Genomic DNA, 20,718 nt, shown 5'->3' with positions numbered 1-20,718 from the left:
TAAGGGTCGCATAAAATCCCTCCTTTACCTGTAAAGGGTTGATAAGCTCAGGTTACCTGGTTAGCACCTGACCAAAAGGACCAATAATGGGAGAAGATACTTTCAAATCTGTGGGGGAAGGTTTTTGTTTTGAGCTGTGTTTGTTCTCTCGGGAGACAGAGAGACCAAGGAAGTAATCCAGCTCCTACTGAATGATACGTCTAAAATTACAGGAACAAACAAATAGCAAGGAAATGCATTGGAGTATCTTTTGTTTTAGCTTGTGAATTTTCCCTGTGCTTAGGGGGAGGTTTATCCCTGTTTTTTGTAACTTTAAAGTTCTGCCTAGAGGGGAATCCTCTGTGTTTTGAATCTGATTACCCTGTAAAATTACCTTACATCCTGGTTTTACAGAGGTGCTTCTTTTACTTTTTTTTCTTTATAATAAAGTTCTTTTTTTCTTTAGAAACTGATTGGTTGTAAGCAGAGGAATAGTCCCGCTATTGTGGGGAACTTTCCTGGCTTCTGCACGACCCCGGTGAAGTGGGCTAGTGAAAGGATCTGAGTCCTCGCTCCCACTTCCTTTACCCAGTGGCCTCCCTTCCCTTGAGGACTCCTCTTCCACTCTCCTGTCTGGCAGAGTCCTCGTAACCCCAACAAGGCTGGGCCCAGGATTCCTGGGGGGCTCGACCCCCAACCCTGCTGTGGTCACCTAGGACAGGGGCTAGTGTGTCCCCACTCCAGGGTACTCTCTCTGCCCTGGGCACTTCTCTGACCCACTGACCATTACATACAAGTTAAAGCAAACGCAAGTAATTTAATCAACAATTAATTTTAAAAAGAATAAGGGGAAATGGGAAAGGCTAAAGGAAACACATCACCCCGCTCTGTGACAGGGAACATCACAAACAGCGTCTCTGGAACATCAGGGCAGTTCACAGTCTGCTCCTGGTAAGTCCCAGGCCTCCTTCTCCGGCCCTGGCTGTGCTGCAGGGATGCTTGGGGGTTGGACACTCGCTCTGGTGGTGGCCACACGCTCTCAGGCGCTAAGTGGCAGGACCCTTCTTCCCAGCGTCACCCCTGCCCTGTCGGGGTTACGATCCAAGCCTGGCCTGCAGAGCCCCTTGGCTGAGGTGTCTCCCTGTGCTGGGCCCGCGCCCAGGGTCCCCCTCGCTCTCCCCAGCTGCTCACCGCACCCAGCTCCAGACTGCTCCAGCCCCAGCTCCACCACTCGGTCTCTGCACGGCTGCTGCTGCTTCCAGCTCCCTGGGCTGCTTCTTTGGCCCCTCTGGCTCGGGTCGCTGCAGCTCTGCTCCCAGGACAGGGTCTGCTCTCTCTGGGCTGCTTTTCTGGTCCCTCTGGATCTGGCACAGCTCTGCCCCCCAGCTCAACTCAGGCTTCTGCTTTCTCCTTAGCTCGGCCCCACTCTGTCTGACCCAGGCAAATCCAGCTCACATGGAGGACGGGACTTTCCTGGCCTCCTGACTCCCTGATTAGCCGGCCCGCCCTGTCATTCAGGCTGACCTGGAGCATTGGCCTCTCCCCGTTGTTCCTGGGGGCTGTCAGGCTCAGGGTCCTGATTCCCCATTGACCCTTCCCCCTTTTTAGTACTGGGAGCTAGCAACTAAAACACCCCCTCCCCCGCAACTGTTAGTAAGGGGGCAACAGTCCCCTTACAGGTTTTAGTGTCCTAAAAATCCAGGGATTTGGTCTGTGCTCACCTGTACCAATTGGTGAGGATATTATTCTCAAGCCTCCCCAGGAAAGGGGGTGAAGGGGCTTGGGGGGGATATTTTGGGAACAGGAATGCCAAGTGGTTCCTTTTCCTGAATCTCTGCCTAGCTCACTTGGTGGTGGCAGCGATCCCGCCCGAGGACAAGGAAGGATTCGTGCCTTGGGGAAGTTTTAACCTCAGCTGGTAGTAAAAAGCTTGGGGGGTCTTTCATGCGGGTCCCCACGTCTGTACCCCAGAATTCAGAGTGGGGAGGGAACCCTGACACCCCGTCAGTAAAAACCCAGTCGAGGGGACGCTCCCGTCTGGTGTCTGAGTGCGGCTCCTTCACCCCGACCTCCGACCCCACGGCCGGGGTCAAAATCTCCCACGGCCGCCTCCCCCGTGGGGCACTGCGCCATCCTCTCCCCCGCTCCTGGGGCACCACCCGGGGGGGGTTTCTCTCCGCGCGGGGCGTTAACCCTGGAGCCTAGTGATGGCGGCTGGGGTCAGCCAAGGGCGCGAGGAGGGAAGGGCCCCGGGGACCCCGACGGGGGTGGGTGGGGGAGGGGGGAGCCCGGGGTGCCCCGATGGGGGGGAGGGGAGCCCCGCCGGGGGGGAGCCCCCCCAGCACCGGGTGGGGGAGGGGCGGCCCGAGGGGAGGGGCCAGAGGAGGCGACACTGAGACGCGCTGGTTTTGTCAACGGGGTTAAAGGTCGGAGGTCGGGGCCAGTGACCCAGGGTCAAAGGTCACGGCTGCGGTGGGGTCGGAGGTGAAGCGGAGCCGGGTCAGAGGTCACCGCGCGGGGGCGGGGCCAGGGCGGTGACCCGCAGGGGTCAGAGGTCGAGGCCCGCAGGCGGCGCAGCGCGGGGGGGCTCGACGCGGTTACCCCGGTAACAGACGTGGCGCCACCGGCGCCGCTGCTGATTGGCCGGCGCGCGTCACGTGCCCGATCGGGGCCGGGGGAGCCGGAAGCGGGACCGGTCTGAGGGGCGGAGCCGGAGCCACAGGTGGGAGCGGGGGGGGGCGGGTCTCCGGAGCGGCCCCCCCCGCGCTACCGACGGGTAAACTGAGGCCCGGGGGCGTTGCCCCAGGTCCGCGGGTGGCAGGGCCGGGAGGGACCCAGGCGTCCGGGCTCCCCGCCGGGGGGTGGGAGAGTCCGTCCCGCTCGGCGCGGGCTGCAGCCCCCGGCCCCGCCCCGCCCCCGGGCTCGTGCTCGCCCCCCGCTCCCGGCCCCCCCCCAGTCCCCGGCCCCTCCCGGCTCGCCCGGCCCCGCCCCCCAGTGTTCGCCCCCGACGCGGGTCCGCACGTGTCGGCCGGGGCCCGCTGCCCCCTAGACGGGGCTGCTCCGCCGGGCCGGGGGGCTGGCCGGGGGGTCAGGCCCTGGGGTTGGCCAGCGCCCTGGCTGCCTCGGGCAGGGTCCGTTCGGGGCGGGGGCCAGGGCACGGGGCTGGGGCGGGGCGCGGGGGACTGGGGCAAGGGGGCGGGGGGGGTCAAGCACTGGGCTTGGCCAGCGCCCTGGCTGCCTCGGGCAGGATCCATAGGGGGCCGGGGCCATGGCGCGGGGCTGGGGCAGTGCTGGGGCATGGGGCAAGGGGGCGGGGGGGTCAGGCCCTGGGCTTGGCCAGCGCCCTGGCTGCCTCGGCCAGGGTCTGTTCGAAGGGCTCGATCCGAAGGCCAGGGCGGCGCGTCCCTTGCACTGCGACATTCAGAAGCCCGGGCAGGTGTGAAAGCCGCTCAGGACCCGCCTCGCAACGTGGACGGCGCCTGGCCCCGTCGCTGCTCACGTCCCTTCCTGCCCAAGGCCCTGTCCCCACTCTCACAGCGGGGGCTGTTCTTGTCTGAGGCACTCTGACGCCGCTCAGAGGAGCGTCTCTCTCTCGGCCGTTTGTTTCAGCGAATATTTTCCTTGATGGGGTGCCAGTGTCCTCCACCGCTGTCGCTCCTACTGGAGTTTCCAGCCTTCCCACTTTGGCCAGGTCATCTGCTCGCTCGCTCCCAGATACACCCATGTGTGAAGGAGTCCCGTGAAAAGTCACTCTCCTGCCTCGCGTCCCCGTTCTCTGAGCCGCCCTAGGGTTCGCAGCTACCTGGTTTTTGGGAAAGGAACCGAGGGTCTTCACCTGCAGATCGACAGACAAGACAACACCAGCATCTGTGTCTGCTCTTGATCTTTGGTCCGAGGAGCCAAGTCCTTGTTTGCAGTGTCAGGAGAATTCATGTCAGCCATATAATTGGAGCTGACGTACCCTGACCGAAGGGTCTTTCTTGTGCTCTCTCTGCTAGCCACGGGATGAGGACACCACAACCACCATGCTGGAAGGATTTGTCTGATGAGCCATCAGTGGGCACGGGTCTCCACTCGCCTTGTGACTGATACTCTTGGGTGGTCTTTTCTGCAGTTTTCCTTAGTGGGGCCAAGTCCACATGTTTCTTTGAGCTCAGCTCCAGAAGAGAGAGACATTTACTGAAATAAATCAGTTCCTGTGGAATAATTACTGGGCACACCACATTCTTCGTCCCCCCTCCCCTTCTAACATCACCTACTGCTCCCGTTTTCTCAGTGGCCTTGGCACACCTTTAAAATAGGATGATCATTTCAGCCTGCGCTTGGGTTTCCAATTCCTGTGCAGACGTGAGCGGTGATGACTTTCAGGTGTGAATGAGATGATTTCCTTGCTGAATTAGCTGTTCTCGTCCACGATTCTCGGGAGGCTGAACATCAGACTCTTGGTCGCAAACTGCTGTTGGAGAGGATCTTACAGCTCCAGCTGTCGTGTGAATTTTGGCTGACTGCACAGCTTCCATCTTGGCAGGGTTGCTGTGATCAAACCAGAGAGGCAGATTCAAGTATTGGGTGAACTATCCAGCCGTATGTTGTTTTCCGTACCCTAACACGTGAGCCCCAGTTGGTGTCGGCAATACACTGTAGAAGGTTTAGTCTCTTCTTGGCTTTGGCTGCCATCTTTCTGACTTGTGGCCCAAACCCTAGTTCCGTGTCCAAGGTCATTCCAAGGTATACTGGCTCGCTCTCAACGCTAATATGTTCTCTATCCAGTGTCAGTTTCGGACTGTGGTCGAACCTCTTACGGTTTTGCTGGATTCGGCTGAAGTTTATGTTCGTTTGCTCATCTGGTTATAGTTCCAAGTCCTCATTCAGTTCAATCTCCAATACATCTCTTTCCGACCCTGACACACAGCGTGATCTCGCCTGCACACAGGCATACAGGTGATGTCACGTGGCCGGACAGTCCATAGGAGTCCAGAAGGAAAAGAGGACTTAACACTGAGCCTGAAGGAACTCCCGCGCTGAGGTCTTGCCTTCAAAAAAGTGCCATTTAGTCTTCCTGTTGTTGTCCTGTACTGCAGGAAATCGCCTATCCCAAGGTACATTTTGCCACAGATTCCCCTCTTGCTGTTTCACTAAGACTCTGTCACATGAGGTCCAAACAGATTGAGATCCAAACAGACTCCTGTTGATGATTGTGGTGGCTGGCATGGGAATCCGTCAATAAGAGGCTGACAGAAGGCTCCCAGGGACCCTGTAACTGAGTGTGAGGCCTGTCTGCCATTGGGATGAGTATCATCTTCCCTCCTGTTGGAAGCCCCCACAGAAGCCATGATTGGACCATGTGTCCCGTTATCTGTAGAGGTGACTGGCTAAGGATACAGGCTGGTAGCTGCTTGGAGAAGACGGATCCATGCCAGACTTAAGAACAATAACTGCTGAATTCCACTGATTAGGGACCGTCCCTTTTATCCATGATTTGTTGATAAATTCCAGCAACTTGGCTTTAGCCTTCTTCCCAAAGTGCTTCACCACGTAACCATAGGGGAGGTCCAGCCCACGGGATTCTTGGTTTGAGCTTCTCTATTGCATCTTCTAGCTCGTGTATGAGAGAGATCTCACTAAAGCCAAGGTACTCGGTGAAATGTGTGTGCACGTTTTTAAATTCTCTTTGTCTTTCCTCCTGGGTAGTTCATCTTGTATGATTTGCAGCGGCTCCATCCTTGTCCTTGTGCGCCTGCTAGTCTTGGTACAGTATTCACAGACTCTGTGTCACCTTTTGCCTCTGTACCTCCATTTGTCAGGATATTGGTGTTCTTAAGATTGCAAGTGTTGGTCTGTCTGTTGTTGATTCCCTGCAGTGTCATCTATAAATCCTTTCTCCCGTGAGGATTCAGCTATTCACAAGTCTCTTCCTGGTGCCTTTGTCTACATTCAGCTGTTTTCAGGGCAACTTCTTTTGAAAGTTCCTTCCATTTCCATCTGGCCTTTTCGCCTCCAAGGGTCTGTTCAGCCTCCAGTCAAACTGGATTTCTTCCCTTCTAAAATCTCCCATCCCTGTACCATTCTAGCATGGGATCCATTTCTGCCTCTTGGCTTGCTCCTTTTTGCTGATTTCTGCAGCGCAGATTGGAAAACCTTCCTAGGTGTTTAAGAAATACTCTTCTCATGTGTCTGTGAAGTGGGACCAGTCAGCTTTATGGATGTTCCACCTCCTGTCAGTCACCGGAGAGCTCACTCTCTCCCTGTTCTAACGAGCGAGTGCAGGTCGATGATTGCTTCTAGCGTCCTCCAGAACATCCCATGTGCATCCCAGTTACAGCCAGAGGGACTGTGTGCCGTATGATCACCATGTGTAAGTCATGGCACCTTCATTCAGCTCAACTAAAACCTTGTCCTCTCTCACAGAGTCACCGGGGCCATGCTCTAGAACTGCTCCGCTTGGAGCCAGTCAGGACTCTGGGGGAGCCTCCTCTTCACCGTCGCCAGGGAAAGACGTTTATGGAGCTTCGGTCTTCCTGGGTCCCGCCCCAGAGCATTCAGCATCCCCTCCACACCGTGCGTTTCTCGCAGCGAGTCCACAAAGGTGGGGCTCCTGGGGGAGCCAGAGGCCCTGAACCTCAACTCCGCAGTCAGACGTGATTGTCAGCTAGTGTAAAACAGAAGGTTTATTAGTCAACAGGTACACAGCGTAGAACAGAACTTGTTAGCACAGAAATTGGTGACTTTCAGCCAAGTTCATCTTGGGGGCACCCGTAGCTATTCCAGTCCCCCACAGCAGACTGCCCTTGACCCCCGCTGCCTGGCCTCCAACATGCCTGTTGCTCCTCCTCCCGTCTTTGTCCAGCTTCCTGGGAAAGTGTCACCTGGTCGCATCCCCATCTTGGGTCTGGGGTTACGAAGGGCATCGGCCATCATCTACATGCAGACTACTGAGCAGCCTCCCCTGCCCCAAGGGGCTCAGCGAAAGTCACACACCCAATTCCCACCTAGGCATTGGTGCAGCACACAGGGAAACTGAGGCACACACAGTATTAGTCTAGGACAGTAAGACTCATATGCAACATAACAAGGGGGGAAAACCCCACTTCGTCACATATCTAGCGCAGCTCCAGCTGAATCTGTTCTGTTCCCGCAAACTGCGCGTCCAGCGTTGACACCTCCCCAGGTGATTGTTTGGCTGCCGTTCCCCAGTGATTCGCTTTACCAGTTGGGGTGTCGTCAGGGTGACAGATGTTCACCTCCTGGACTCCCACATCTCTTTTGTATGGAGCATCTCCCGAATAACCAACCTCAGGCCTCCCCCAGCTCGCCCCGTGCAGTCGTTTCTCAAGCAGCCAGAACTACAGTTGTCTCTTGAAGAGCAGCAACGTGCGTGTTTCTCCCCCTACAGAACTTTCGCAGCTTCCCAGCTGCGGTTCCGGGTGCCCGCTGAATTCCAAGGCACAATGTTAAAGGTGGCAGTAGCGTGGCTGTCGACGCCTCCCCAGAGGCCACAAGAGGTGACGAGTCAGTTTCTCTGTACGCAGTATCCCCATGTTTCCGAACTCTCTTCTGAAGCTTCTGGGGGGTAGAACGGGGTGTTCTCTCCATTGCCTGCCGCGTGGCATGGTCCGTTCCACTCCGTGTCTAAGCTGGCATGGGCCAGTCAAAGCAACCCAGACCCCTGGCAAAGAAGGGGCCAGGTCTTTTGTCATCAGCCAGCCAGGAAACGAGGTGTGGTCTTAGCGGCTTCTTGCAACATTGTCTCTCTGCACAAGTCGTCTTGTGCCATCCCTGCTGGTGTAAGACAGGTTGGGCAACAGCATTTGCATAAGACTCGCTCGGCCACCTGTCCTCCGACCACACATCCTCCTGCTGGTGGCTTATCTTCACTCAGTAACTGACTTCCACCGGCCGCTCTGTGCTGGGCTCCTCTGGCCATCCGGCCCCACCCTGGTGTGCGAGCTGGCAGCAGGAGTGATTGGTTTGCCGTTAGTCCCATCCCTCTCTCGGAGGGCTCTTCCCTTGTTTGGCAGCTCGTCACGCTGCCGGTTGGTCCGATGCAGGTCAGAGATAAGTTAATGAAATCACCTCTGTCCCGGTGCTGGATTACGCTCTGCCCCGCTGTGAGAAGCTGGTTAGAGAGTTGTGTGCAGAAGCCTCTCTATGCAGGCACCGGGCACCTGGTTAATGGAGAGGCTTGTCTCAGCGAGGGTAGTGCCTTGGCTGTTGGTTACTTAGATCTGTTGCTTGAGCTTCTCTTTAGTGTAAAGACAAGCCCCGTGCGCCCTGGGCAAGACACGTCTGATATATTCCTGACCGATTGCGCTTCTGTCCCCTCAGTCGGCCTGGGCTGAGCTATCTGCCGTATCCCTCCAGTTCCAGCTGCTCCGGCAACACGACGGCCTCAGTCCGAAGGGGCCCGTGGCAGAGCATTCGGAGATCCTGACGTTCCCGTGGAGCTTCTTACATCTTCATTGACGCGTCTTGGGTTTCTTTTATCTGGGCCTAAAATTCGTCCTTCTGGTGCTGCGTGGGGAGAGCCACATCTGACGGGCGTCTCGTGTCCTTCGAGGTGTTCTGGTGCTGTGTGGGGCAGTGCAGCTGGCTCTGCTGGGTGTCGTTGACCCTCGAGGTGTTGTGGTGCTGGAGGATTGAGGGGGCATGGGGCGTGGCATGCTGGTGCTGTCATGGGGGGAGTGGGGCATGCCACACCGGGTAAGCTTGTGGGGAGGTGTGGGGCATGGACCTTTCTTTATTATGGCTGGGGGGAGGGGTTTCTAGCTCCTCTCTCTGGTCGGTGCACTGTGGGGGAGACCCCTTCCTGCCTCCCATGAGGAGCAAGGTCCCTTTGTTGCCTCAATGATCTTTGCTCCACGGCCACAGATGGGCACGCTGGGCACAAATGCACCTATCCCTGTGACGTTTCTCTGCCTCCCAAGTCTGGGATCCTGGGGTGGTGGGGGGGCAGAACATGACCCCCCCCCACCAAGGTTCCCTCCCCCACGGAGCTGTGCTGTGGGGTGGGGCTGCCCCTCGGGCAGGCAGGTGGCACAATGAGCGCTGTGTGCACCAAGCCGCCCTGGCACCAACAGCTCCTGGCTCCCTGGGCGGGCCTCTGTCCTTGGGAGTCACAAGGCCGGCAGCCACTCACGGTGCCCGCCCCCCCCCCAACAGCCTTGGGGGGCACAGCAGCTGTCAACAGCACACCCTGGGGGGGCAGTGCCGGGGGGGGAGCCTTCCCCGAGGTGGGGGGCAGTGCATGAGGGGATTGGAGGCCGGCTAGCCATGGGAATGGGAGCTTCTGCCCCAGGCCCATGGGTATCTCAGCCCTGTGGGGGGTAGGCTGTGGGCTGGCCAAGGTAGTGCGTGTATGGGGAGGGGGGCAGCTTACCTCATGGGCAGGTGCCAAATACTGGGACCACCTAGGATAGGAACCCCTGACCCTCTGACACCCCCCTCCTGGGGGATAGACACTAGATAGAGACCCCAGCCCCTCTGGATCCCCCACCCCTTAGTACCCCCTGTCCAGCCCCCCAGCGTCCTCTGCCCCAGCCCCTCCTGCCCCCCGTGCCCCCCTCAGCCCCTCCTGCCCCCGGCCCTCTGGACCCCATGTGCCCCCCCAGCACCCTCTGCTCCAGTCCCCCCTGCCCCAGTCCAGCTCCCGGCTGTTTGTGCACATTCCTGCCCCTGCTCCCAGAGCTTTCCCAGCTGCCAAGCAGGGCCAGCCCCAGCACCCGCTCAACCCCACATCTCATTAACCCCGTCAGCGCTGGCATCAGGGCAGCCAGAGAGGGGACCCCCTCCCCCGCAGGTTAACACATCCCGTGTCCGGGCAGGATGTGCCCGGGGGTCTGATCCTGGGCTGGCTGGCCCAGCTGTGGGACTCTGTCTGGAGGTCAGTGCCCTGCAGTACCCCTGGCTGTTTGTTTGCTCGGAGCCGGGCCCCAGGGACCCATGGGTGAGGCCCTGTTTGGCAGGAGCCGCAGCCCCTGCTGGAGGGGGGTTCTGGGGACTGGCGCGAACGGAGGCTCCCAGCTGTGGGGATGCCAGGTCTGGGTGAAAGGGCCCCGGGGTGTGGGGGTGAGATGTGGGCCAGGCTGTGAGCCTGCCCTGGGTGGGGAGCGGGTGGGAGCAGCTTCGCTGCTCTAACCACTAACCCCACCTCCCCTCCCAATGCCAGGGAGAGAACCCAGGAGTCCTGCCCCCCCCCAACCACTCTCCCCACTCACTGTCGGTGCCTCTCACCACCTCCCTCCCATGGGCTCAACCCCTCCCGGGGGGTGGAGCCGGCTCCCTGGCTTCCAGCTGGGCTATAAAGAGCTGGAGGGAACAGGCTCTGCCACGGCCCAGCCAGGGGAGCAGGCACTAGCTGAGGGTGAGTGTGTGTGTGGGAGGGGGTCTGGCTGGGGGGAACAGGGCTGGGGTCCTGGCTGGGGCGTTGGGGGGATGAGCACAGAGGGCTGAGAGTGAGTGGGTGTGTGTCTGGGGTCTGGCTTGGGGGGGAACAGGGCTGGGGTCCCGGCTGGGGGGATGAGCACAGGGGGCTGAGGATGAGTGTGGTGTGTGTCTGGGGTCTGGCTGGGGGGGAACAGGGCTGGGGTCCTGGCTGGGGGGAACAGGGCTGGGGTCCCGGCTGGGGTGTTGGGGGGATGAGCACAGGGGGCTGAGAGTGAGTGGGTGTGTGTGGCAGGGGGTCTGGCTGGGGGGAACAGGGCTGAGGTCCTGGCTGGGGCGTTGGGGGGATGAGCACAGGGGGCTGAGAGTGAGCGGGTGTGTGTCTGGGGTCTGGCTTGGGAGGGAACAGGGCTGGGGTCCCGGCGGGGGGATGAGCACAGGGGGCTGAGGATGAGTGTGGTGTGTGTCTGGGGTCTGGCTTGGGGGGGAATAGGGCTGGGGTCCTGGCTGGGGCGTTGGGGGGATGAACACAGGGGGCTGAGAGTGAGTGGGTGTGTGTCTGGGGTCTGGCTTGGGGGGGAATAGGGCTGGGGTCCCGGCTGGGGCACTGGGGGGATGAGCACAGGGCGGGGTTGCTATGTGGGGATTCTGAGGGATGAGTGCAAAGCGGGTCCCAGCTGTGGTGCTGGGGGCAACTATGGGGGCAGCTTTGGCGGGGTTCTTGGGGAGTAAGTACAAGGGGGTCCTGGCTAGGGTGTGGGGGGTGAGTATGGGGGGGCCTAACTGGGGCTGAATACTGGGGGGCCGGCTGGGGGTATTAGGAATGGGGGGGGCCCAGCTGGGCACTGGGAGGGGTGAGTGTGTGGGGGTACTTACTCCACCCACCATACCCCCCCCATTGCAAGCCCTCCCCCCAAGTCGCCCAGCTAACCCTCTCACCCTCCCTGCTGGGGTCCCCCCAGCTAGCCCTGCCTGTCCCTGATTGAGGCCCCGCGCCATGGACTCCCGGCCCCTGTTCCAGGCCCTGCACGCGCTGGCCGAGGACAACGTGGCCTTCTTCCGGCAGAGCGCGTCCGAGACGGGGCGCCGGTTCGTGGCGGCCTTCACGGCCATCCGGGAGCACGCCCGCTGCCTGGAGCCGGTGCTGCGGCACTTCGCCAGCATCTACCACGTCTTCGACCTGGACGAGGCCACGCAGGCCAACGGGTACCGCAGCCTGGTGCAGACGGTGCGCTGCTGCCTGGCCCACGTGCTGCACAAGAGCCGCTACGTGGCCGCCAACCGCCGCAGCATCTTCTTCCGCACGGGCCACAACGCGGCCGAGCTGGAGGCCTATTGCGCCGCCCTGAGCCAGCTGCGGGCCGTGCTGTACCTGGCCCAGCGCCTGCTGACCCACAACCGCCCCGGCTGCCTCTTCCACCACGACGAGCATGACCTGACCGAGCTGGTGCTGCAGGAGTACGGCACCCTGCACAAGGGCTGCTTCTACGGGCGCTGCCTGGGCTTCCAGGTGGGGGCCTGGGGGGCAGGGGAAGGGGGGATTGAGGGGGAGCGGCAAGTCGGGGAGGGGCGACCCAGGGGCCGAAGGAAATGCATCCAAGTCCCTGGCAGCCAGACATGCTCAGGGATTCTGCTGTGCCCCCCCCTCCCCCAGCTGTGCCCCTCGCTCTGGGCCCTGCTGGCCTGGGTGCAGGGCCCGCCTCCATGGCCCCACAATTGCTTGCCCCCCCCACACCATGGCCACGCCCATTACTCTGCCCCCTCCCCCACTGAACACCCATGGGGGGGGTGAGCCGGCATCATGCCCCCGGGGTGCTCCCTCGGACCCGGTCTGGGGGTGCAGAGGGTGACCTTTGCCCTTTGCCCTGCAGTTCGCCCCCTCCATCCGGCCCTTCCTCCAGACCATCTCTATCAGCCTGGTCTCCTTCGGGGAGAACTACAGACGCCACGACTCCAGCCTCAGTGAGTGGGGTGCCGGGGGGGGGCGGGGGGTGCACTGCTCCTACAATGCACTGCAGCCCCCGGGGTGGGATTCTGCTCCCATGATGCACTGCTGCAGGGGGGGCTGCACCCACAATGCACTGCAGCCCCCAGGGGTGCTCTGCTCCCATGATGCACTGCAGCTACAGGCTGGCTGAACCCACAATTCCCTTCTGGGTCCACTCAGCCCAGCCGGTCGCCCAGGGAACCCGTCTGGCCTGACTGCTATCCACAATGCTCTGCTCTGCCCGCTGCCCTGCCCATTGGGGGCTGGACCCTGTGCCTGGCTGGCCATGGAGCCTCGCTGTGGAGGAAGCTGGTGGGGGCAAGGGAGCACTGCTGGGGGGCAGGCAGGGGCTGTGGGAGCCCCACAGGGCCAGGGGACAGCACCCCACCCCGATCTCCCATCCCTCCAGGCATGGCGGCCGGCTCGCTGTTCACCTCAGGGATGTTCACCATTGACCCGGAGCTGCGGGGAGCCGAGTTCGAGAGGATCACGCAGAACCTCGACGTGCATTTCTGGAAGAGCTTCTGGAACCTGACGGAGACCGAGCTGCTGGCTGTGAGTGCGGGGGCTGGGGACTGTCCCTGGCACAGGGCTCTGGGTAGGAGCGGTGGGGTGGGGGCAGGGGGTGGAGCGGTACCTGGCACAGGGCACTGTGGGGCAGGGGGTTGGAGCGGTTCCTGGTGCAGGGCGCTGTGGGGCTGGGGTGTGGGGTAGGAGCGGTGTGACGTTCCCCTCTGGCGTTATCTGGACCGGTGATCTGCTAGGTCCCTCCAATCCTTGACTCTGGGAGCCAGCCTGACCCTGCTCTGCTCTGCGACCCCCCGCTCCCGGGCTGGTCACGCACAGCCTCTGCCATGTCAGCTGCTCCTTGGATTGTGCAACCGAATGACACTAGCCCAGTGGCTCTCAAACTTTTGTACTGGTGACCCCTTTCGCATAGCAAGCCTCTGAGTGCAACCCCCCTAATGAATTAAACACACTTTTTAATATATTTAACACCATTATAAATGCTGGAGGCAAAGCAGGATTTGGGGGTGAAGGCTGACAGCTCACAACCCCCCAGGTAATATCCTCACGTCCCCGTGAGGGGTCCCGACCCCCATTTTGAGAACCCCTGCACTAGCCAATATCTCCGGTCCCAGACACAACCCTAGGAACCTCCGTCTTGCAGTGTCCCGTTATGCCCGCTGGACACTGCAAACTTATACGAGTTTGTCAATTTAACAAAGAAATTGATACATACCAGACTCGTTATCCCAAGGGGAGTCTCTGACATGCTTCAAGCCAAACGCACTGCTTCAGGTAGAATAAACAAACAGATTTATTAACTGCAAAGACAGATGTTAAGTGATTGTAAGTCAAAGCATAACAAGTCAGATTTAGTCAAATGAAATGAAAGCAAAACGCATTCTAAGCTGATCTTAACACTTTCAGTGCCCTTACAAATTTAGATGCTTCTCACCACAGGCTGGCTGGTTGCCCTTCAGCCAGGCTCTCCCGTTTGATCAGCACTTCAGTCACTTGGTGGTGTCTGTAGATGTAGGTGGAAGAGAGAGGAAGAGCATGGCAAACATCTCTCCCTTTTACCATGTCCTTTCTTCCCTCTTGGCTTTGCCCCCCCTTCAGAGTCAGCATTACCTCATCGCAGTCCCAAACTGGCGAAGTGAAGGGGGGTGACTCACTCGAGGGTCCAGCAGATCCTTTGTTGCTGCCTAAGACAGCGTCCTTTGTTCCTGCGCGGCTGGGCTGGGTTTGTCCCATCCATGCCCTGACGAGGTGTGAACGGCCCCTCTGCTCCTGGAGAGGTTTTGCCTGGGCCGGCTTTAAGCCATGAGGACACATTTCAGGCTCATAACTATATACATGAAATTATAACCTATCACATGACTGTACCAATTACTATAACGTCACTATTACAACCATGCTCAGGGCATTATCAGCCTTCCGAAGACACCCGACGTGACAAACTCTGCATTGGGTCCCCCACACTCACTTTATAAAGATGAACGTGGGGGGTGCAGGGTGTTGCCCCGAGGTACAGAGTGTCAGAAGCTGTGCCCAGCACAGGGCGCTGTGGGGCTGGGACACAGAGTAGGAGTGGTGCCTGGCGCAGGGTGCTGTGGGTTGGGAGAGATGCCTGGCGCAGGGCGCTGTGGGGCTGGGATACAGAGTAGGAGTGGTGCCTGGCGCAGGGTGCTGTGGGTTGGGAGAGATGCCCGGCACAGGGCACTGTGAGGCCAGAGGGCAGGGGTTGGAGCTGTGTCTGACGCAGGGTGTTGTGGGGCGGGGGGGTGGGAGCGGTGATCGGCGCAGGGTGCTGTGGGGCAGGGGGGCGGGGGAGTGCAGGGTAGGACCTGCCTGGGGGTCCCTGTCACCCTCACCCTCCCCCTTCCCTGCAGTCTGTGGCCAGCATGGCATCCACGCAGGTGCGGGTGAGCCGGGTGCTGACGGTGCCCCCTGAGCCCTTTGAGCTGCCGCTGGCTGCCGACCCCTCACTGACCATCACCATCAGCCCCCCGGTGGCACACACTGGCCCCGGGCCCATCCACATGCGCCTTATCTCCCACGAGCTGCGTGAGGGACAGGTGAGGGGCAGGGGCTGCAAGCAGGGAGGGCTGGTGGGTGGGGGGCCAGTGGAGCGGGTGGGGGGCTGTTGCGTGGAAGGTGGGCATGGGGCTGGGAGCTCTGGGATGTGGGAGGGAGTGAGCAGAACCAGGTGGGGTCCAGGCAGGGCCAGGGAGTTCCAGGGCAGGTTACGGGGACCGGGTGGTGGGTTCCAGGCAGGGCGTGCATGGGGGCGATGGGCTGGGTGGGGGTGTCCTGGGTGGGACACACATGGGGGGCTGGGTTGGGGGTCCCTGGCAAGGCAAGGTACAGAGTGTGATGGGGGGTCCCAGACAGGGGGTGTGGGGAGGGACAGGCAGGGGGTCCTGGGCAGGGCGGGGGGCCGCGGGGGGCCCCGGGCTGGGCGCCGCGGGGGGTCCCAGGCGGGGCAGGACACTGAGTGTGATGGGGGGGTCCCAGATGGGGTGTCGGGGGGGGACAAGCAGGGGTCTCAGGCAGGGCAGGGTACTGCATGAGCCGAGGAGTCCCGGGCAGGGTGTGCGGGGGACAGTCTGGGGTCCCTGGCGGGGTGTGCGGGGGGACAGTCCGGGGGTCCCTGGCACACCGTCCCTCCTGCTCTCCCCAGGACAGCGAGGCCCTGAGCGCACTGGCCCAGGCCGAGGGCCCGCTGGGGCTGGAGCTGTGGCGCAAGGCCGCGCCCGCGCCCCCCTCACCCCTCCTGCTGATTCACTTCCACGGCGGCGGGTTCGTGGCCCAGACGTCCAAGTCCCACGAGCCGTACCTGCGGGGCTGGGCGCAGGAGCTGGGCGCCCCCGTGCTCTCCGTCGACTACGCCCTGGCGCCCGAGGCCCCCTTCCCACGCGCCCTGGAGGAGTGCTTCTACGCCTACTGCTGGGCCCTGCAGCACTGCCGCCTGCTGGGTGAGATGCAACGGGGGGGCCCCAGCACCCCCGTGGCGGGGAGGGGCTGGGGACCCCAGCATCCCCTGCTGGGTGGGACGGGCACATGGGGGGCAGGACCTTGACGCTGTTCGCTGGGTGGGACGGGCAGGGGCTGGAGAGTGTGGGGCAGGAACAGAGCTGCCACCCCTGATGGGGCCCCCCTGGGTTCCCTGAGGCCCTGGGCAGACCCCCCCGCCACTCACCCCATCTCCCCGCAGGCTCCACGGCGCAGCGGGTCTGCCTGGCCGGAGACAGTGCCGGCGGGAACCTCTGCCTCACCGTGACCATGCGGGCAGCCGCCTTCGGCATCCAGCTGCCCGATGGCATCATGGCGGCCTATCCTGTCACCCTGGTGCGGGCCGCAGCCTCACCCTCCCGCCTGCTCACCCTGCTCGACCCCCTGCTGCCCCTCAGCGTGCTCTGCAAGTGCCTCAGCGCCTACGCCGGTACGGGGGGGGCTGCAGGGACTGGCGGGGGTGCTAGGGGGGCAGGAATGGGGCGGGAGTGATGAGCTGGGGGTGGGTTCCTATGGGCAGGGGCAGGATGGGAGAGGGGGCAGTGGGCAGTTACAGGGGGACAAATATGGGGAGACGGGTGGGCAAAAGCAGAGAGCTGGTGGGTGTGGGGGTGAAGAGCAGCTACCCTGATGCGCCCTCTCCCTGCCCTCCCCCCCCGACACAGAGCCAGTGGAGGGCAAGCAGGGAGGGGAACCTGGGCCTGGTGGGGTGCAGGGGGGGACCTCGGTGCTCTCTGTCCCTGCCCCCCAGGCACGGAGCCGGCAGAGGGCGGGGGCAGAGTTGGGCAGGGGGAACCCGGTGCTCTCTGTCCCTGCCCCCCAGGCACGGAGCCGGTGGAGGGCGAGCGGAGGGGTGGGGCAGAGGTGGGCAGGGGGAACCCAGTGCTCTCTGTCCCTGCCCCCCAGGCACGGAGCCAGCGGAGGGCGAGCCCCCCGGGCTGGAGAAGCTGAGCCCGGTGAACATGGTGCGGCGGGATACCGCGCTGCTGTTACAGGACCTGCGGCACAGCGCCTCGGCCTGGCTGGGGGCGCTGTTGGATGCCCCGGGGCGCAGCTATGGGGCCGGCGCAGGTAAGAGCTGGGCGAGGCCCCCACCCCTGCCCCCTGCCCGCCCCCTCTCACCTGCCCCTTGTCTCCACAGGGCGTGCCTGGTGCCAGCCCTGCCCCCCACCACCCAGCTGCTGCTGCTGCCCCGGCGCGTCTCCTGGGAGCCAGGATCCCCGCCCCCACTAACCTACCCACTGGTAGGACTGCCCCACCAGCCCCTAACTGCACGGGCCACCCTGGGGTCAGGGGAGCTTCCTGAGGGCTCTCACCCACGGTGCTGCCCCTCAGCATCAGGGGCAGCCAGGCAGAGCCTGGTACTGCGTGGCATGCAGGTGTGGGGCAGGGCAGCCTGGCACTGGAGCAGCCTGGAGCAGTGGGGCAGGGTGGGCTGGTACCGCATGGCACGTAGGTGTGGGGCAGGGTGGCCTGGGGCAGCCTGGCACGATGGCCGGTGGCAGTAGGGCAGGGTGGGCTGACATTGCATGGCACGTAGGTGTGGGGCAGGGCGGCCTGGCAGTGGGGCAGCCTGGCACCATGGCCGGTGGCAGTGGGGCAGGGTGGGCTGACATTGCATGGCACGTAGGTGTGGGGCAGGGCGGCCTGGCAGTGGGGCAGGGCTGTGTGGCACGTTGGTGTGGGGCAGGGCAGCCTGGCAGTGGGGCAGGGCTGTGTGGCACGTTGGTGTGGGGCAGGGCGGCCTGGCAGTGGGGCAGGGCTGTGTGGCACGTTGGTGTGGGGTGACCTAGGCGCGCACAGAACAGAACCCAGCATGGCACAGACACTGCCCCAGCTGGAAGGGAGGGGGAAAGGTCCTGGCAGGGGAGAGGTGAGGGTGATTTGGGGGGGTCCCAGCAGGGGAGAGGTGAGGGTGATTTGGGGGGGTCCCGGCAGGAGAGAGGTGAGGGCAAGTGGCGGGTCCCGGCAGGGGGGAGGTGAGGGTGATCAGGGAGGACCCAGCAGGGGAAAGATGAGGGCAATTGGGGGGGTCCCAGCAGGGGACAGGTATCTCGGGGTGGGGGGGAGTCAGGGCCCTGCACTCCCCACTTCCTGCGATTCTCTGTGACTCTCAGCCAGCCAGTAACACAGAAGGTTTATTAGAGGACAGGAACATGGTCTAACACAGAGCTGGTAGGTGCAGAGACCAGGACTCTGCAGTCAGGTCCATCCTGGGGGTTGGGGAGCCCAGACCCCAGTTCTGGGCCTTCCCCCCCGCCCCCTGTCTCCCCAGCCAGCTCCAAACTCCAGCTGTCTCACCCAGCCACCCGCCCCGGCTCCTCCTCCAGCCTTTGTCCCTGTCTGGGCCAGGAGGCCACCTGATCTCTCTGTTCCCCAACACCTTCAACTCGCACCTTGCAGGGGATGGGCCCAGGCCATCAGTGGCCAGGAGACAGGGTGTTGGCCATTCTCTGTGCAGACCCCATCACACCCCTGCCCTCTAGGGCTCTGCAACAATCCCACCCCCTGATCCCACCCCCTAGAGACTTAAGAAATGCCTAGCGGAAACTGAGGCACCCTTGCAGTATTCAGAGAGAACATTAAGAACATTCCCACTTTGTCACAACAGGTGACGGTGATTTGGGGAGGTCCCGGCAGGGGAAAGGCAAGGGCGATTGGGGAGAAGGGTCCCGGCAGGGGAAAAGTGAGGGCGATTTGGGGAGGGCCAGGCAGGGGAAAGGCAAGGGCGATTGGGGAGAAGGGTCCCGGCAGGAGAGAGGTGAGGGCGATTTGGGGAGTCCAGGCAGGGGACAGGAGAGAGTGATGGGGTGAAATACCCGCAGGGGAGAGGTGAGGGCGATGGGGGGGGGGTCCTGGCAGGGGAGAGGTGAGAGAGATTCGGGGGGTCCCCAGGCTCTCACGTCTCCCCTGGCTCACAGAAGCCGTGCGGAAGAGCATCTCGGAGGCAGCGCTGGACGATGACTCAGTTGTCAAATCCAGGGGCTCCCGCAAGAGCCAGACCTGCCAGGATCTATCATACGGGGTATCAGCCCCCCCAACCCCTGCGCCTGCCCCCGCTCCCCAGGGCAGCCCTCCCAGCTTCTTCCTGAGTGGGGGGCAGCTGGAGGCAGAGGCCCCTGGGGACGAGAGGCTGCAGTATCCCGATGGCTTTGAGCCGCTGCGCTCGGACCAGCCCGCCGCCAGCATCACTGTGGAGGCATCGCCTGTGTTCAAGAACCCCTTCATGTCGCCCCTGCTGGCCCCGGACAGCATGCTGCGAGGGCTGCCGCCGATCCATATCGTGGTGAGAGCCCGGGCAGGGCAGTCAGCTGGACGGGGGGGCCACTGGTCCATATAGCAGTGAGAGCCCACGGGGAGGGGCCACTGGTTCCATATAGCAGTGAGAGCCCACGGGGAGGGGGCACTGGTCCATATAGCAGTGAGAGCCCACGGGGAGGGGGCACTGGTCCATATAGCAGTGAGAGCCCCAGGGGCCTGGGAAGTGCGGTAGCCCCCATTGACTTCAGCCCCCCGCTGTGCAGGCCTGCGCCCTGGACCCCATGCTGGACGACTCGGTGATGTTCGCCCGGCGGCTGCGGGAGCTGGGCCAGCCGGTGACCCTGCGGATCGTGCAGGATTTGCCGCATGGCTTCCTGAGCCTCTCCCAGATGAGCCATGAGACCCGCCAGGCGGCCGCACTCTGCACCCGCATCATCCGTGAGATCCTGCTGCCCCCGGAGCCCGCGCCGCCCACTGCCCCACCCTCGCCCCGCAAGCACCGCAAGCTGCAGCGCACGCCACCCTCGGGGGCGGCCACGGGCCAGGCGGCCACGGGCCTCGCCTCGCCCAGCCTCAAGAGTCCGATCACAGCTCCCTTGGAGCCCAGCCCCCCCCAGGCGGGAGCCCCCCCCAGGCGGGAGCCAGGGCCCCAGGGTGGCCCGGCGGGCAGGGAGGTGGGGGCCTGAGCCCCCGGGCCGGGGCCGGGATTTTCTGGGAGCCCCTTGGTGCTTTTCTCTCTGTGGCTCCCAGGTGGGGGGAGGAGGGGAGGGGCCCAACGCTGAGAGCCTGGCTGGGTCCCCCCCACAGCCCCTGGGGACTGGTTTGTAGTGGTTTATGCTGGACAGGCATTTGCTGCTGTCTGTATCCTGTAGCCTGAGGAGGGGGGGGTGTCTCCCGTCCCCCAGCCCCTCGCCCTCAGGGGGCCTGGCCCCTCCTGGGCTCCCACACGCCAGCACTGCACTGTGCGGGCGCCCCTGCACTCCAAGGGATGCCCCAGCTGCCAGGCCTGAGCTGAGGGTGCAGCTCCTGACCCCCACCTTCTGCCACCCCATACTCCTGGGGGGTGGGAAGGGAGCTGTCTACCCCCCTCCTTTCCCTGTGTGCACTGGGGGGGGGGTTGCTCTAGCCCATCTGCCCCCCCTCCAAACTACTCACCCCCTGCCTGCTGCTGCTGTGAACCAAATGAAGGGTTGGGGGTGCACTCCCTTCCGGGGGGCTCTAGGGACCCCCACCCACAACCTCCAGTTTTGTAAATAAAAGACTGTTTGATATTTAGCCAATTGTAGCATCTCTCCCAGGCCCCATTCCCTGCCCCTCTGAGCCAGCCCCTCCCCCCGAGGGGACAGGCCCCGGCCCCATTCCCTACCCCTCTGAGCCAGCCCCTCCCCCCGAGGGGACAGGCCCCGGCCCCATTCCCTGCCCCTCTGAGCCAGCCCCTCCCCCTAGAGGGAACAGGCCCCGGCCCCATTCCCTACCCCTCTGAGCCAGCCCCTCCCCCCGAGGGGACAGGCCCCAGCCCCATTCCCTACCCCTCTGAGCCAGCCCCTCCCCCTAGAGGGAACAGGCCCCGGCCCCATTCCCTACCCCTC

At 62.6% G+C, this 20,718-nt stretch overlaps 1 protein-coding gene across 3 annotated transcripts; it reads left to right on the top strand.

The window, feature by feature from the left end:
• The first annotated feature begins 2,731 nt into the window (after positions 1-2,731).
• LIPE (lipase E, hormone sensitive type) lies at positions 2,732-19,830 on the top strand. Of its 3 annotated transcripts, none has more exons than XM_074938574.1 (10): positions 2,732-2,755; positions 11,322-11,869; positions 12,231-12,321; positions 12,756-12,901; positions 14,746-14,931; positions 15,537-15,831; positions 16,071-16,298; positions 16,775-16,939; positions 18,790-19,154; positions 19,393-19,830. In XM_074938574.1, exons 2-10 carry the CDS (start codon positions 11,357-11,359, stop codon positions 19,813-19,815), a joined length of 2,412 nt encoding a protein of 803 aa, XP_074794675.1. In that variant the 5' UTR covers positions 2,732-2,755; positions 11,322-11,356; the 3' UTR covers positions 19,816-19,830. The 3 variants fall into 3 exon arrangements, with proteins under 3 accessions (XP_074794675.1, XP_074794677.1, XP_074794676.1); XM_074938576.1 differs by having other exon boundaries at positions 2,735-2,755; positions 11,347-11,869; XM_074938575.1 differs by lacking the exon at positions 2,732-2,755 and adding an exon at positions 10,324-10,339.
• The last annotated feature ends 888 nt before the right edge of the window (positions 19,831-20,718 follow it).

Source organism: Natator depressus, chromosome 24 (genome assembly GCF_965152275.1).
Source record: "Natator depressus isolate rNatDep1 chromosome 24, rNatDep2.hap1, whole genome shotgun sequence".
Classification (NCBI taxonomy): Eukaryota; Metazoa; Chordata; order Testudines; family Cheloniidae; genus Natator; species Natator depressus.
The sequence above is the reverse complement of the archived record's forward strand: the minus strand, read 5'-3'. Positions and strand labels throughout refer to the sequence as shown.